The sequence below is a fragment of the Anopheles marshallii genome, chromosome 3 (genome assembly GCF_943734725.1).
Source record: "Anopheles marshallii chromosome 3, idAnoMarsDA_429_01, whole genome shotgun sequence".
NCBI lineage: Eukaryota > Metazoa > Arthropoda > Insecta > Diptera > Culicidae > Anopheles > Anopheles marshallii.
Window position 1 is genome coordinate 68,601,448 of NC_071327.1, and position 16,101 is coordinate 68,617,548.

Sequence of the window (16,101 nt, forward strand, 5' to 3'; positions counted from 1 at the left end):
CGCCAGATACCGAGAACAACCACCCACTTTAGTGTAGATGAGATAAATACATTCAACACGCCTTTGTTCTTACAATGTTAGCCTTTACATTAGGCCCACTATGAGTATTTTATTCAAAACAAGTTAAAAATCGCTATACAAAATTTCACTAGAAGGCACATGAGATAACAACAACCGTAACAAACGCCTGGCAGTATGCAATCGGAAACCATCGCACGGTTTCACGTCGACTTTGGCGAAGTGGTCGGAGTTGGCGTTTGTTTCGTCGTCTCTTCGTTCAGCTTGCGTTTGTACCGGTAACCCTCATGATCATCGTACGTCGGCGGTACTGCATGCACGTTCGGTAGCGAGTGGACTCCTCCAAACTCATCGACGTCATGGTTTGGTTCACCGAGCAATCGGTGTCCTTCGAAGCTTTCACCAAGCGCCAGAAATGGTTGATGGGTCACGGGGTGCTCCAGCACCGGTGGGAGTGACACCTGCGGTGGTGGAATGTACGGTGGCGGTGGTGGTGGCGGGGGATGCTGTACCTGAAGACCGCTGTTGATGATTACCGGGTTCGGAACCGGGACCGGTACGGGGACCGGATCCGGTGGCAGATAAGTATTCACCGCACCCCCACTAAAGTCACCCTGCGCGAAAACGGTTGAGACCACGGTTTCGGTAACGTACTGCACCACGGGACTCGGTTGCAGCACGAGCGTGCTTGTTTCGGTCACATATTCCAGCTGCGGTACAAACACCGTCGAGACTGCATACTCGGTGGAGGTGATCAGTACCGGGTTTACCACAGTCGAGGTCAAATAATCCGTCAAGTATACCGTGTTGACGTCCGTGAAGAAGTGGTTCAACGTTTCGGTCGCATAATCCGTGACCGTTTCGGTAAAGATTTCCGGCAAACACTGTGGCGTTGGCCGTGGATAAAAGTATCCTTCGTGTGGTACACACTTGGCACCTCCGAGCACCAACAGCAGCAGGTGTACCTTCAACGCAAATGATAGATCTCTCTGCAAAAGAACAAACGCATCCTTTGTAGAACTGTATCCGGGGCGCCAAGAACACCATCACTTACCATCTTTGGTGCCATCGTCTTTGCCACGGCTGACTGCTTACGTATTCAATTTCCCTTTCCAACCGATTACGGCACAATTAGCGACAACAAATTAACACCTGCTCACCGGCTGCCAGCGCGGGCGCGTCGATGTCGGAACCGGACCTTGGCACTCAAGTTTCTCACACTTAATCCGCAGCAAAATGTGACTAGCGGTCGGCGCTGGGTGCTGAACAAAACCGTTCGGATACGTAAAGGTAAAAACTGTACTGGTCCGATAAGAGGTCGGATCGGATGTGACACCTATCCCTGATTTACCGTTAGACTTTATATACTTCGAGCGCGGGTTAGGACATACTGTCACAACCCTTCCCTACGAGGAGATACGGTTGGACAAACCTGGGTTTCGGAGGTGAAAATTGTCTTCACAAACAGCAGCGTGCTGCAATGTGATGAACACTTTTTGGACAAATTTGTTGCAATTGAGCGAAAAAGATGTCCCAACCGGGTGGTGCGTAATAAGCAGCTGACCTACAGCGCTAGGGTTTTGAGGATACTACCGACGCGCAACAGCGCATTTTCACACGATGAAATGGAAGGTTACCTAAACTTATACACGTCCAGTACCTGTAAATTTGCTGGAGAAATCAATCATTTCTTCTGAACCATTGAATCACGGTTTAACTAACTTAGCATCTAGAATGGATAGGTATTAGCCAGTTAGTAGCTAAGTAATAAGTATTAAGGAGGTCTAAATACCTGTTAGATACAGAAGAAGTACTGACATTTGATCTTACCTGCCAACTCATCGAAAATCTCTTTTCCGCAATTTCCCTTATTGGGGCAGATCGATTAAAGTTTAGTAATTTAATTTTAATTTCAATTCATTTGAAACAATATACCAGTCTGATTATTAAAATAATACTTTTTCAGTTGTTTTTGTTAAACAAATTTTGTTTACATTGTTCGCACACGGGAAACATGGCCTTACCTGGCTCAGACCAGCAGGCGAAATTCTTTGTTTTGACATTTGTCGAGCTTGGATTAGCTACGTTCATTGGGAAACCAATCTAATCCTTCTTTCCTAGGCTTAACTTGGCTTGCCATTTGTATGGCGAGCTGTAAACGGATAAGCCTGGAAACGTCAAAACGCATACAAAAAAACTGGCTTAGAGTATAAGTATGACGGTCGCCACTAGGTCTATTCAAAACCTTTGTTGATCTTTTACCCCTCTAACATCTCTGAATTCGGTCCAAAGTTGGGACTAGCTCATGAGAATGTGTGGAAGTCTAATCATATCTATATGAGCTGTACGTTACAGTCGCTATTCTAGTGTGAATTAACTTAACAGACCCACTCTGCCTTCTCTTTATCGGAAACAACAACCTCAAGAAATCTGGGCATGCCATTTCTGGCTTTCTATGACTTTGTTTACCCGTAGCTGGATAGTCAGTCCTGCGTCCGGGAGAGTGGTCCGGATGGGATTTTGGTCCGGTCCGTTCGTGTGAAGACCGGCGCCGCTACCATCATGCCACCAGGCCGCTCCCTCATGGACCCTAGTATACGTAAATATTTATCATGCCATACAAAAGGACATCTTAGACGAGCTTCTCTCAAACCGATGGTATTGATGACAATGGTTCGACTGTCCGAATATTTTGACCTATCTTTCATACACTTGTTTCATATTCCTGGATACATCAGAATTAATTGCTATATGAAGAAAAATCTTGATAGACGACATCTTTTTGGTCTGATCTTCAGTGAGGCTTGGAATTGCTCCTCAGATTTTCAACTGTATTTTTCTAATCAAAATATAGGCCAATTACAATTTGGTAATTCCGTTGCTTAATTGTTAAGTAAAGCAAAATAAAGTAAGTATAAATATCTATCTACAAATTTATTGCATTTACTTCTAAATTTCAACTAATTACTCATACCTAACACGTTTGCGCAATCAATTAACAAATCAATCTGGTTTGAACTTTGCTGCTGTTCACGCTGCTCCTCCTTTACTTGCATACCTCGTTTGCAACACAAACACTCTGCAGCTTCCTCTAAATCACTCCCAGCTAATGCTGGCAAATCGCGCGCACGGCATCAAGTTCAAAAGTAATCAAATTTGAACTAATGCAATGCAAATGACCCATCCTTGGGAAACCCCATCAACCGAATTTTGACTCGAGCCGGAATTGTACGAGATGGACTCGAGTTCTCTCGCCTATTTGGAGATTAGCCAAACATTTCCTTTCAAATCGACGTTCTGCACAACCCTGATGATCCCGCCATAACCGCCTCTCGAGATGGTATTTCCGCCTTCCATCAAAGTACATGCGACGAGCTTCAATTCAACGCACCGCACACTGCGATTGCTCCTGGTGGATGATGAATTCATCCGAAAATGTCATACGTCTTCTTCTCCATTATGCTCTCCGGGATCTTTTCTACGCATTCTTGATTGCTTCATTCAGCATTATGCACGTGCCAACACACACACGCCGCAAATGTCAAGAGAGCACTGAGTAGCACCGCAAACAATTCGCTCCACGCTCGACGGTTCAATGCTCAGCTGTTTGCCTTATCCACCCCGGAGTGATTTTTTTTTTTTGCGCCAGCACTTCCGGGGATTTTTGGCACGGTTGGTTTTCTCGTGAAAAGTCCTGCCAACTGTCCCAGCATAGCGTTCTGCTGGAAGATGATCACATAACTTCAAGCAACACTTCGCGCTGGGTTTTTGCAGCCATTTTTTTATCTCTCTCATTTACGAGTTTTTGCCGTCATGAGTAAAATTTGAACTTAACACCTTCCGGTTGGCTGAACGTCAGCACCGGAGCGAATGAATTGATGAGCCACTCATTTGGCCGGGCTTCGAGAGTAAAAATAAACATAAAACTAGTAACAACGGGCAATTCCGAATTCTAAAGCTCCCCGGATTTAGGTCTGCATAATGAATAATATTTCTCTCCACCGAGGCCGGCACTAAACACTGAAAAGAAATCATTCTTACCGGATTGTTGGTGACGAAAGAACCACAAATCCTGCCATCCTCACGTGCCGTGGGATTATAGTTTTTTTTTTTTCTACCAGTTTTCGCTTTGCCTAATTTTGTAAATCAAACATTAAATAAATCATTCTTAAACGTTTAACGCCGGCACGATTCACGGACAAACACACCAAACCACCGAATTGGAAGACAAATTTGACTCAACCCGGATTCGAAATGTCAAAATAATTTCCCCACATGCGGCGTGTGCGAAGTTTTCATACTTCGTGTCTTACACCAAAATTCATCTCAACTGCTTCCACGCTCAACACCTAGTCAAACAAACGGGTCAAAACCGCACGATGAGCTAGCCGCTCGCGTTTGATCGTATTGTTCCGTATCGTGTGCATCTAAATGGTTGCCCGGCCCGCCACGACCTTCCGCGATCGGCGGTAGATTATGATTGATTGTACTTCAAGCCGAAATGTTGAGCGTCTAATGAAATTACTGCGTGTTTTTTTTTTTTTGTTCAGTGAACGGCGACAACTAAGGGAGAGCCAAAAAAATATGACCACGCTAAATGCCATCGGGTCATCGGAGCCACTGCGGTTGGAGTGATTCGATGCGCTTTTTTCACCGGGCGACTGCACTCATGTAAGTAAAGTGGCCATCGAACAAATTGAAGGATAATCGGTGGCCCTTTTTAACTTGATGCTGATAAAGGGATACAGTGTGGGATTTGACGTTGATTTGACTCTTTTTTTAAATGCTTTTAGCTCCGTACATATTGGAAGGTCGAAAAGACCACATTACTTAGCAGGAATAAGAGTATTTCTATTAATATATCACCCCATATATCTATCTACTAATTTATAAATCCATTCATACTTTAGAACTAAAAAACGATAGCATAAAAACAAGAGCAAAAATGGAAGTTTTCGATACAAACGTTATAAACTCCCATCTGCAACAACGTTCCGGGGGTTTCCGCCTGTAAGTGCATTTGTGCCAATTGTGCTAAATGGTGTACAATTTTCGCAACTCCATTCCGTACCAGCCCATCACACATGCTCAACAAGGATATGCTCAATTTGCGAAACCCAATGCAATGGTGCTAACGTCAGTCCAAGGCCTGCAGCAGCGTGATAAGCGATGGCCTGCTCGTACGATCGAAACCAACCAAACGAAAGATTTGCGCGATCGCACAGAAAACGAACCCGATGGGCCGATCGATCAATTATTGTGTGGGACCCGGTTTCCCGTTCACCGTACGCGTACATCCACACACACACACACACACACACACACATTTGTTTGCACCATCCATTCGCTACCGAATGACAAAACAGTGTGCCCCGCCTGTGCCGCGTGCTGCCGCAAGGATGTGTTCAAATATTTGCGCACAGCGAGGCTTTACTTATGCCAAAAATTACCGCATAATAATGATCCCGACCTTGACTTTCATTAGCGGGATGGTCCGTATACCGCCCCGCGCGGTCTGGGGCCTGGCGCTAGATGTAGCGTAACGGATCCCCACCGGGCGAGAAGGGTGCGTGTGGCCGCCCGCGGTAAGATTCTTTTCAATTCGGCTCATCCACACCGCGCCTCTTTCCGGAGTATTTCACAACCACATGGCCAAATCGCCTCCACTTGAGAACGCTGCTGGGGTCTTGCCTAAACACTTCACCTGCTCAAACACACAACACTATCGATCAACGATAGGGAAGCACCCCAGGCATTGACATGCCGAGTACGAGTACTTCCCCCGACCGGTCCGTTCTGCGAAAGGTCACTCCTACCATTGTTCCCTTGCAGAGTTCACAAAAGTCTAAGTCAAAGGCATGTAGAAAACGCCCAAAATAAACCCATCCCCAGCCACGCTTCCGCGCCCCGCGAACCAACCCCACCGTTGTGGCGTGAAATTCGAGCACCTTGTTTAACAACCAGCATCTTCCTGGCGCGTGGACACGTACGGTGCGCAGCTTTGCGCAACATCAAACAGTGGGCAGGCATTCGGTGTACCACTAAACCGAACCGAAGTGGTGTACCTTCGCCCAGCGCGAGGGGGGGTGGGAGGTTTTCGGGTTGAATCGGGACGAGTTTACTAGCATTGAAATTAGTTTCACATTATCATAGGCTCGAGCGCGAACGGTGCAGAGCCGGCCACACGTCAGCAGCCTTGCACGTCCCGCAACCGTGTGCCACCCTTGCAAGCCCCCACCCCGAGCTGTATGGCAAACTAATTATACCCGCTAATGGGTCTCACTCGGCTATGCCCAGCTACCTATGCGCGACATATGCGACCGAATCATCTAGGCTTTCTGTTTTGATCTCACTCTCGCGACGGTGCATCTTCGGCAGATGAGTTCCCTCCGGGTTTCTTCGAGCCCTCACCAAAGCGGCCGCCCCGTTTGCGGCGGACGGAACCGTGAAAAATCGTTCGCCTCAGCCGGACAACAACGCACCGTGGCGTGCGCTTTGATGAAGATATAATTGATACGGTGCGTGCACGGTCTGAAGAACCGGTGGCTGAAGGTTTTTCCTTCAGCTGTGAAACCGAAGGGCGCCTTTCGGTAAGGGAAAATGCCATCACAACGGCTAGCGAATCGGCATTGCTGCGTGCTGATCGTTCCCAGCCCGATAAATGGCGAAAGGAATGGCCCGGTCAGAGTCACATCAGCCATGTATTGTTGTCTTTTGTGCCAAACAGGGCACGCGCTGTATGCAAAAATTGCTCTATGCAAATTCTCACATCCTTGCAGTGGATTTGATCAGCCTTCCGTTAAGAAATGGAAATAAATGTAACCTCAAATATGTTGCATTCCAATGCCTACCACGTCCATATTAGTTTGAAAAAGATTTAATTATTTTCTCTCGCAGGCATTACAGTACAACAAATGATGACTCAGAAATGTGAGGTTATGTTAATAATTTAAGTAGGTAATCTGAATACAGGGGTTTCGTATTCAAATGTTAAGTAAAAAATAAATCAAGGATCTTTTATAGCGGAACTGGAACTGGTTAAGGAAGATGTGGAATTTTGCCCATTTTCTGCATCTTGGTAAAAATTAAATTAATTCTTTAGACATCGCAGACCAGCCATCTTCAAGCTTCTTGGACCAGATCAACTTCATATTTTTGTGTTCTAATGGGAGAAGCATTGGAGGGCCAGTTGGAATCAATTCGGGAGGCTACTAGTTGTTTATTTCATTCATTCATTCTTTCCATCATTGGGAACATTCTCAAACTGAAATCCATTTAGCGCAAAGCATTCCCTACTGAAACACTAGAGGCTTTGAAGAGAAACCATTTCAAGTGGTGTGACATATTAAGAAATTGGGACAAATTGCTGGTATACCTCGACGTATTCTAGTTCATGCTGAGCAAAAACTAGAAATGATTCCGCGAAACATTACCACTTGAACCTGCAAACCCTGTAAAATCCGCAATTTCGGGAATCCCTAAATGTACTTCGCAGACAAAGCGCAAAATTTATTTGGGGTTTTAAAAAAGATGTCTACCGAGAAGGGAATTGAACCATAATCTTTGGTAACTTTGGACTGAACGTTCCTTTTAAATGATGTTACCTAATATTTAAATACTTTGAACAATTTTTTTTAAGAATCAAAACATTCCAAAAATAGCTTTACTTGGTGACATTTTCCCATGTCAATGTGTTGTACATCTACTCCATGCATACGTCACTTGTTTGATGCAAATCATTGCTTTACTAACGCCAATTTAGCATGTGGTAACATCAAACGCAAACGGCACACCGTTCGAGCGTTCGCTAACGTACCAAGGCATATGCGAAATGTGCCTCTGCATGAATCAATCCCGGAAATCACACAAATTTCGTACCGTACTGTTTGATATTTGCAAAGCTATTTATTTGAAGCGATCGAGATGAAAAGTGGCCTTTTTTTTGGCTACGATCTATTTCCATTCCGCAAGTGAGCGATCGTTGGGGTCTGTGTCGAATCCGTGAAGCTCTTGTAATTCATTTTCGTTTTTTTTTTGTCCATCACTTTCAAGGCATCTCATCACAATTTGTCATAACGTTTTGCTTTCTGTAGTTTTTTTTTTCTTTTTTGCAAAGATGTCATCTTTATTGGATAACATTTGTCAACAGCACGCAACATCATGAAAACATGAACCAATTCTGCACGGTAGCCACTCTCGTCGGTTCACACGTCTGTGTGCTTACTTTGCTCCACCTGCTCACTGTGTGTGTGTGTGAGTGGGGATTTTTTTTTTCTGACGACACATTTTCATAGCGTACCATCATGACCAGATGCTGCAGAAACCATCAGAAATAAATCAGGGTCGATTGGCGTTAAAGGTTGTGCCTACCTGCGAACGCTAAACAGATCATCTCCAGACCACGATTCCGTGACGTGTGTCTTTCGATTATGACCGGTGGCGGGAAAAATACACCGCTACCCCGTTTTGCCAGTGCCAACAGAAGAATTGACAGTTTGGGGTGCTTCTTTCGCGCGGTACATTTTGCTGTTAAAACCCCATGAAAAATATTCCCACACCAAAAAAAAATTAAATACTACCTACCCTTTTTCGGCCAGCGTCAACTGTCCCCGGGTCCGGTTGGTGATGTCAGGTGGAATCAGAAAATTAAATAATCAGTACGTCACAAAACATCAACACGATCTTTTAAAAATGGCTAACCAACGGGTAGGGGATGAATGCGTTCGAAATACGGTACATCCCCCCAAACAACATCGAGAGAGAGAGAGAGAGCGAGAAGATGCCAAAAGCCTGCAAGTTCTTCTGACGGTGGTGTCCACTAAGATCACCGCTCTGAGTGAACTTCTTTCCGAATCGAGGTTTTTCTTTTCTACTCTCTCGGTCGGTCCATTATTTGGGCAGCTCGGTTGCCCTCCTCCCGGCGGTTCATGGCTCCACGACCAGCGGCATATTTCCCGCAGGCAACCCCTCCCCAGTTTGCAGCCAACGACAGCGATCATCACCGATGCGCTCGGAATCGTCCTCCCGCTCGATGCGGAATGGAGCACCAGAAACGGTATATACACGCCGAAATACCCGCCGAGATTCGCACTCGCGATCGACGATCTTCAACCGCATTGTCATATAAAAAGATCGACCGGCGAACCAGAAGCGATCAGTCTAACGCTGACCAGGTTAGCTGGCGTTCTCGTTGCCAATAAACAGCACCGTGTGGACGAAAGGTTTTTCCTCAGCAGGAAGAAGAAAGGTTCCTGCCCAAAACTAGCAGCAGTTTTGCAATCGAAAGTGATCGCTAGTGAGTGCTAGGACACGTGCGTCGAGTGCAGTATTAGTAGTGCGAGTACACCTCCCCCCCCCCCCCCACCCTCGAAAATGGTGAGTCGCGATTTAACGGGATGCATCCCGGCAGTGGCAATTGCGGACGCGATGTTTGCACAACTCATTCGATCGGTGCTGCGAAGGATCGGGTGCTTTTTCGTGTAGTGAAGTTTTGCAAATTTTGAAACGACGCCCCGCGAACATACGAACATCTTGCACAGAGTGGCAGATTTGTAGATTTGTGCTGTGAAGTTTGATTAACAACTGAGTGTCCTTGAATTCGTGCGGGATATCATACGTTGAATGTGGAGAGACATGGGAGAGACGTTAGATCTGTATGGTGCATGTGATTCCTAAGAACTATCCACGGTTCGGTGTCTTTTTGCGATCAGCCACAGCAAATCACAATTGCATAAGCACCTAAAAATCGAAAAAATCAAATTGTAACAGTGGCATCAGGAATATCTTATATACATTTCAATATACACTAGATCTACTAAGCGTTTTAAGCGTTTTTTTTTTCATTCCTGATATTTTTACTAAGTAGTTCCACGACCTGTATTATATTATAAATGTCTTTGGAGTTCGTATTATAGAATCTTTATCGTCTACAAATACCTCAAGAGGTCTAGGCCTGTCACTTCTGGCTTTCTGTGACTTTATTTACCCGCAGCTGGATATTCAGTTCTGCGGGATTTTGGTCCGGTCCGTTCGTGTGAAGACCAGGCCGCTACGCCGTATTACAAAATAGACATAGCACAGGCATCAGTTAAGGTAGAATTGGTGAAAACCCGAAGAAGCATATGACTAAACGAAGTAAACAAGTCAAATCAATACTGATCCAGAAGATCCTGTCTTTAGATTCATAAATCACCTAAAAAGACGCATTAGATCACTTTTTAAAGTTCTTAGTACATTAGTACTAAATAAGCTTTACGATAAATTTTTAAAATCTTCCCACGAACTATTGAAAACTCGACCGCACAACTCCGTATCTTAATTACACCAATCTCATCCTCACGAAGACAGCCCTTACGCATGGAATCGATGAATGGTGTACTAATTATCATCCCTGTGGCGTGTCTTCGTTTAATAACTAATCCACGGCCAAGGACAGCGCCCTTTTAGATTTTCACTTTCCCCCTGTTGATCCTATGTCAACCCTTCAACGGACGACACTAGACCTAAAATGTGGCGTTAATCATCTGGCGCTATTCCACTTGCGTGATTGGAAAAGTTAAAAAAAAAACCGAAGCTTTGCTTTCAACACTGGCGGGTTGAGTTTGGTTGATTTATGGTTATCCTTTTGTTCGCTTATCTGCCCACCGCTACAATCGCTGGGTGATGAGCATAATGACCGACCGTTTCAAAAGTGTGTATTGATTAAATTCCTTCGAACCGGAGCTTTGCGACACGTTTATGCAAATCGGCTCTTTTCTATCGCGCTAAGCTTCCACGAAGGAACTCGCGCAAACGTCTGGTGTAGATCACTCCGCAGACCTTTGGTTATTAGTTACCGTCTCGGCGGTTGCTTTCTACCTCCCCCGATGGCCTCAAATTCCCAACCAGCTCCACCGGCTGTATCGCTTCCCATTAAGCAGGTGTTTCGTGCGCTGTCAAAAGCATGATTTAAGTGACCGCTCCGGTCGTCTGTTTCGATTTGTTTGCCCTATTTTGCAGAAACTCTGTGCCTTCCTGTTGCTGGCCGTGCTGAGCTGTGCACGTGCGGAGCAGTTTGAAGGATATTTCTACCCGAAACCGAGCTGCCCACTGCCCGAAACGGTGTACGTCACGCAAACGGAAACGAACTACCAGCGCTACACGGAAACGGTCGCCTCTCCGGTGTACGGCGACGAGCAGACGGTGGTGTCGTCCGTGTACATCACGAGCACCTATACGGCCACCGTGCCCGTATACCAGACCCTCACCAGTACCGCTACCTACACCGTAACACCGCCGCTGCAGCCGACCCAGACGGTGTACAACACGGTAACGCTGCCACCGATCGTGTCCACCACGACCGTTGTAACGGCGACACCGGTGTACCGCACACAGACGGATACCCGCACCGTTACACAGCCTCCCGTAACGCTGCCGCCGCAGGTTATCTACTCCACCGTCCAACTGCCCCCCGTAACGCGCACGGAAACCTCGGTCTACACCACCACCACTCCCGTCATCCAGACCGTGCAGGACTATCGCACCGTAACGCTGCCCCCGGTAACGCTTCCGGCACAAACCATCTACTCGACCGTACAGCTCCCACCGGTAACGCGCACGGAAACTTCCGTCATTACGCGTACCAGTCAGGTTGTGCAGACGGTGCGCGATACCGTTACGATCCCACCGGTAACGCTGCCGGCGCAGACGATCTACTCCACCGTACAGCTACCACCGGTCACGCGCACCACCACATCCGTCTACACAACGGCCACACCCGTCTACCAGACCGTTACCGATACGCGTACCGTTACGCTGCCGGGTGTCCCGGTGCCGGCGCAGACCATCTACAACACCGTAACGCTTCCGGCCGTTACGCGCACCGTCAGCTCGGTCTACACACAGCCGGGCGGCTTCCAGACCGTCTACGTCACCCGGACCGAGGTGCAGCGCGATCAGGCGCAGGCCCAAACGATCTACAGCACCGTAACGCTGCCCGCCGTTACGAAGACCTTCTGTGCACCGACCTATCTGCCACCGCAGAACACGCTCGCCGCCTACAACCAGCGGCGCTACACGAACGGGCTGTTTTAAATCGGACCGCAATCACACGACACTTAACACAAAATAAAACTAAACGAAACGATCGAGTCCGTGATCACTTTCTCATCGGCAGCGAGATTACAAGCGCGCCTGACCGTCCCCTCCCTGCCCCGAATCCGAATGAGCCATCGAAACAAACGACTGCGCTAAGCGACGAACCCCGATGAGCTTACTTAGCCCAACCGTTTCTGTGTACGGTCATCGGAATCGTGCTGCGTGTCAGATTTGTTTCATCTTCTTTCTAACCTACCTACCTACCCACTGCCCATTCCCTCCCGCTCTCCGGTGACCTCCGCAGTGCCTTCAAGCAGCAGAATGCCATATGCAATCTGCGCCAAAATGCTAATCATCAACGACACCGTGTCGTCTGTCGGCAAAGCCTTGAGGATGCATTTTTAAATAGAATCATCACAAAGCACACACCGTCCGGCAGGGCTCTGCTCTGCTCATGCTTGAGTTCGGGTTTTTCTTTGGTCAGCACCCCAAAATTTTCACCCCCCGCCCCACCCCCCCCCCCCCCCCTCACCAAGTCGCTTTTCGCTCTGATGAATTTCACAACCATACCTGGGGAATTCCCGCGCACGCGCGCCAACAAATATGACGAGGAACACCATCAACAAAAGCCATTGATCACGGACGGCATGATCATCTCATCAGGTCGTAATTTTTCTGTCGTTGCCAAATATTAAGCATGCATTCAAACGCAGTATGGGAATATGGTCTCGGGCGTATTGTTTTCCTTTGCCGATTCATAGCCCGTTTTGTTATAATTACCGTTTGATTGCTCAAGACGTGGTCAGCGTGCATCTGTTTCCCTTCCCGATTAACTTCGTGTGCAAGTGCCTAAATATTATGATGCTTGTTTTTTTTTTTTTTTGAAGGTTTTTCAATGGCTTCCGTTGTACCATTGTCTCGTAGCCAATTAACATGCGAACTAGTTTACGGCGAACGATCCGTTTCGAGGGAAAGCTGCCGAAACGAAACAATCCAACGTGTTCTACCGGCCGAGATGGCCTTCTTTCAGCTGATTATTGCTTTACATGATAGTGGTTTAAGGTTGTAATTATAAATGTGTAACAAGTGTCACGAGATTGGATAAATAAACGATTAATTTTTCACTTCAATTACGATCGATGTCATTTGTTTCAAAAATGGTTTAAAAAAAATCGATTATTTCTATCTTGCGATGATCAGATTGTTTTTAGGTAAAGTATTTCTATTTCATGCATTTTAATTAGTTCATTTCCATTTCAATTTTCTTCATTCGTGCTAGAAAGACCATGACCCTTAGGTACTTTGCTGCTTTAGGAAACCCATCTAAACAATGGTTACCGGCAAGGCTAGGAAGAGAGAAAACGGTGCATCCGGACACCACAGTAGTGTTTAGTTTCGTAACGGACCTGAAATAAATTAAATGTACATGACAGAAAATGCTTAATTTTATTTGAAACTCTATAAAACCAGACACATACCTGCATTTAGTGAGATATATTGGTATTTTTGCTTTCTTGAATTATGCACTACTGTCTAATGATTATTCAAAATTCAATTGATTATTCATAGCTTCTGTTCCAAAACTTTACACATACACATTGTATTAGTCTCGATTTTCAATCTTATTTGCATCAGCTACCGATTTTGATCTAGACCACCCTAGCTCAATGACTCGCTATCTGGGAATAGTCAGTCCTGCGTATAGAGAACGCAACATTGGAGTCCAAACCGCCCATAATATCGAGTTATGCATTACTGAACATAATATTGAAGTGGTGCTTCACGGTTATGTAGACAATATCGTTGATACTAGATCTTGAAAAATTTGAAATTTGAAAAAACCGTCGTTATATATACCATGTGTAAAAATACACAGTCTACTAGTTATTAACTTATCACAACGCTGTTCAATACTTTGTCAATTATAAATTACTATTATAACAGACAAACTAACGAATTCCTCTAAGTCACTTTCGAGCGGAAGATGCTTAGAATGAATTTTTGGTCCCGTGTATGTGGAAGGACAATGGACAATACGCGTTATAGTAACGAACTCTATAAGCTGCACGATGAACCCACTATCGTACAGCGAATGAGATGCGCCAGGCTACGGTGGGCTGGTCAAGTCATGAGAATGACACCGGGCAACCCAGCCCGTATAGTCAATTTAGGTCGTCCCCATAGACAAAGGAGGCTTAGCTTCATCCAATCGTTTATGTGACTTATGAATCAAATTTATGTTGAAAGGCAGGCAGTTAACGTACGAATTTTGCATCTTGCGTGCAATAAAGCGCAAAACGTCAACAACAACCAATAAATTGCATTCAAGCTCCCTTTGGAAACGATCAGAACCCACATTATAAAAGACTTCATCGATAGGGCAGGCAAGGAAACTAAATAATGACCACGTTTTACACATTATTTGACTATTCGCCAAAGAGCGTAATTTTGTTAACTAAATAATTATTTCCTAACAAACGTTTCATAGTGTATTAAACTCACTAAAGCAAACAAAGGTTTATCGATTTGCATAAATCACAGCGCCCTCTACATTCCACTAGCTGCACCAGAAGGATCTATGAAACAAGCTGCTAGTTTTCTTTCTCTGTTTCTTCCTTTTTTGTGAAAACTAAATTTATAATAAGGTTTTCTTTAACGTTCCTTGAGCAGTATGAATTGAAAATATACTTCAAATAGCTAAAACCTCATGGGAAACTGTATGTTGACATCAAATCCACTATGCTGTACGTGCCCTAAATATGTTTCTCTTAACCAACTTCCAGCTGCCACAAACACATCTCTTCGATATAAAACCAGTTGATTATAACAACACACGCCACATAAAACGCATTTATGGATTAAGTTATGCAAAATTTCGAAATTTTGGAACCATCCAACACCACGTACCGCACCAGCATCATACACAAGCTGCTCTCCATTTCTCAGACGCACCTGACAAATTTAAAAACTTTACCATCAACAAACATCCAGTGCCGATATCAAGCGGACGCATTTACACTTCTCAAACCGTTCCGCGGAAGCAAACGTACGCATCTCCGACTATTTTCGACACGGTACACGAACGCAAAAGTAAACAAAAACCTTTCCCCCGTCTGCTCTTGTGCGCTGTTTCCGCGCCTCTTTTCACCCATTTGTATGCTTCTCTTTGGAATTTGGCATATCAAAGCCCGCCGGGAGCGCATGAGCTGAGTTCCCGTGTCGGTGAAGCACGCACCAACGAACGATGTTTTCCCTTGCAAAGGCACGAACCAAAGTTGCGGGACCCCGTAAACGAAAACAAAACCTTCTGGCTAAGGAAAAACAATCGCCACGGCAAGCGAAAATGTTTAGCTCCACAGTGGTCCACAGTCAACAGCGCGTTTAGCTCCGAGCATAATTTCCCTGTGACCACACTGGGCCGATTCTCACGCGGAGCATAGCTTTGACTCAGGGTAGGATGCTCAGACCGGAGAACACACGACGGCAAACTCATTCAGTGAGCGACGTCCGAGCCGAACGCACGTCTTCTCGTCGGTGATCGTAAGTGGTGTGCTCAGACCGGAGCATCGGAAGCACTGTGTGCGTGTGTTCCCTTGCCAAGACACCTGCGCGACTGTCAGGCAGGCAAGAGGAAGCCATATTCCAGGCGCATCGGTTAGCACAATTACAGTGAACGAAGATCGTGCTCAGCACATACCGTGGTTAATATCGATTTCGTTGTTGTGAACGGCAGAAAGATTTCAACGGAACTACCAGAAACGAACCTTCTTCATCCGAAATTCCACACCATCGTACACTCTGGCCCATATTCTGTTGGAACGGCACAGGAACCGGTTAGCGGTGAAACTTCAACATCCTCATCCCGTGGTCTCGCTGAGTCACACGATACGCAAACGGCAGCGTTATTTCTTCTCTCCCTTGGCTGAATTCTCCTTTCTTTCGATTTTGGTTATTCAACGCCACCGTGCGACGGGTCACCGCTGCGTCTGTGGTGGTAGTGACGAGCGA

At 45.9% G+C, this 16,101-nt stretch overlaps 2 protein-coding genes across 2 annotated transcripts; one reads left to right on the forward strand and one right to left on the reverse strand.

The window, feature by feature from the left end:
- Positions 1 to 221: 221 nt before the first annotated feature.
- Positions 222 to 1,087, reverse strand: LOC128713069 (inverted formin-2-like). The gene is made up of 2 exons (XM_053807933.1): positions 1,073 to 1,087; positions 222 to 1,007 (listed from the first exon to the last, which is right to left on the reverse strand). The coding sequence occupies exons 1-2, from the start codon at positions 1,085 to 1,087 to the stop codon at positions 222 to 224; spliced, it is 801 nt and encodes a 266-aa protein (XP_053663908.1).
- Positions 1,088 to 9,056: 7,969 nt separating this feature from the next.
- Positions 9,057 to 12,090, forward strand: LOC128713070 (mucin-2-like). Its single transcript, XM_053807934.1, has 2 exons — positions 9,057 to 9,191; positions 11,017 to 12,090. The coding sequence occupies exons 1-2, from the start codon at positions 9,057 to 9,059 to the stop codon at positions 12,088 to 12,090; spliced, it is 1,209 nt and encodes a 402-aa protein (XP_053663909.1).
- The last annotated feature ends 4,011 nt before the right edge of the window (positions 12,091 to 16,101 follow it).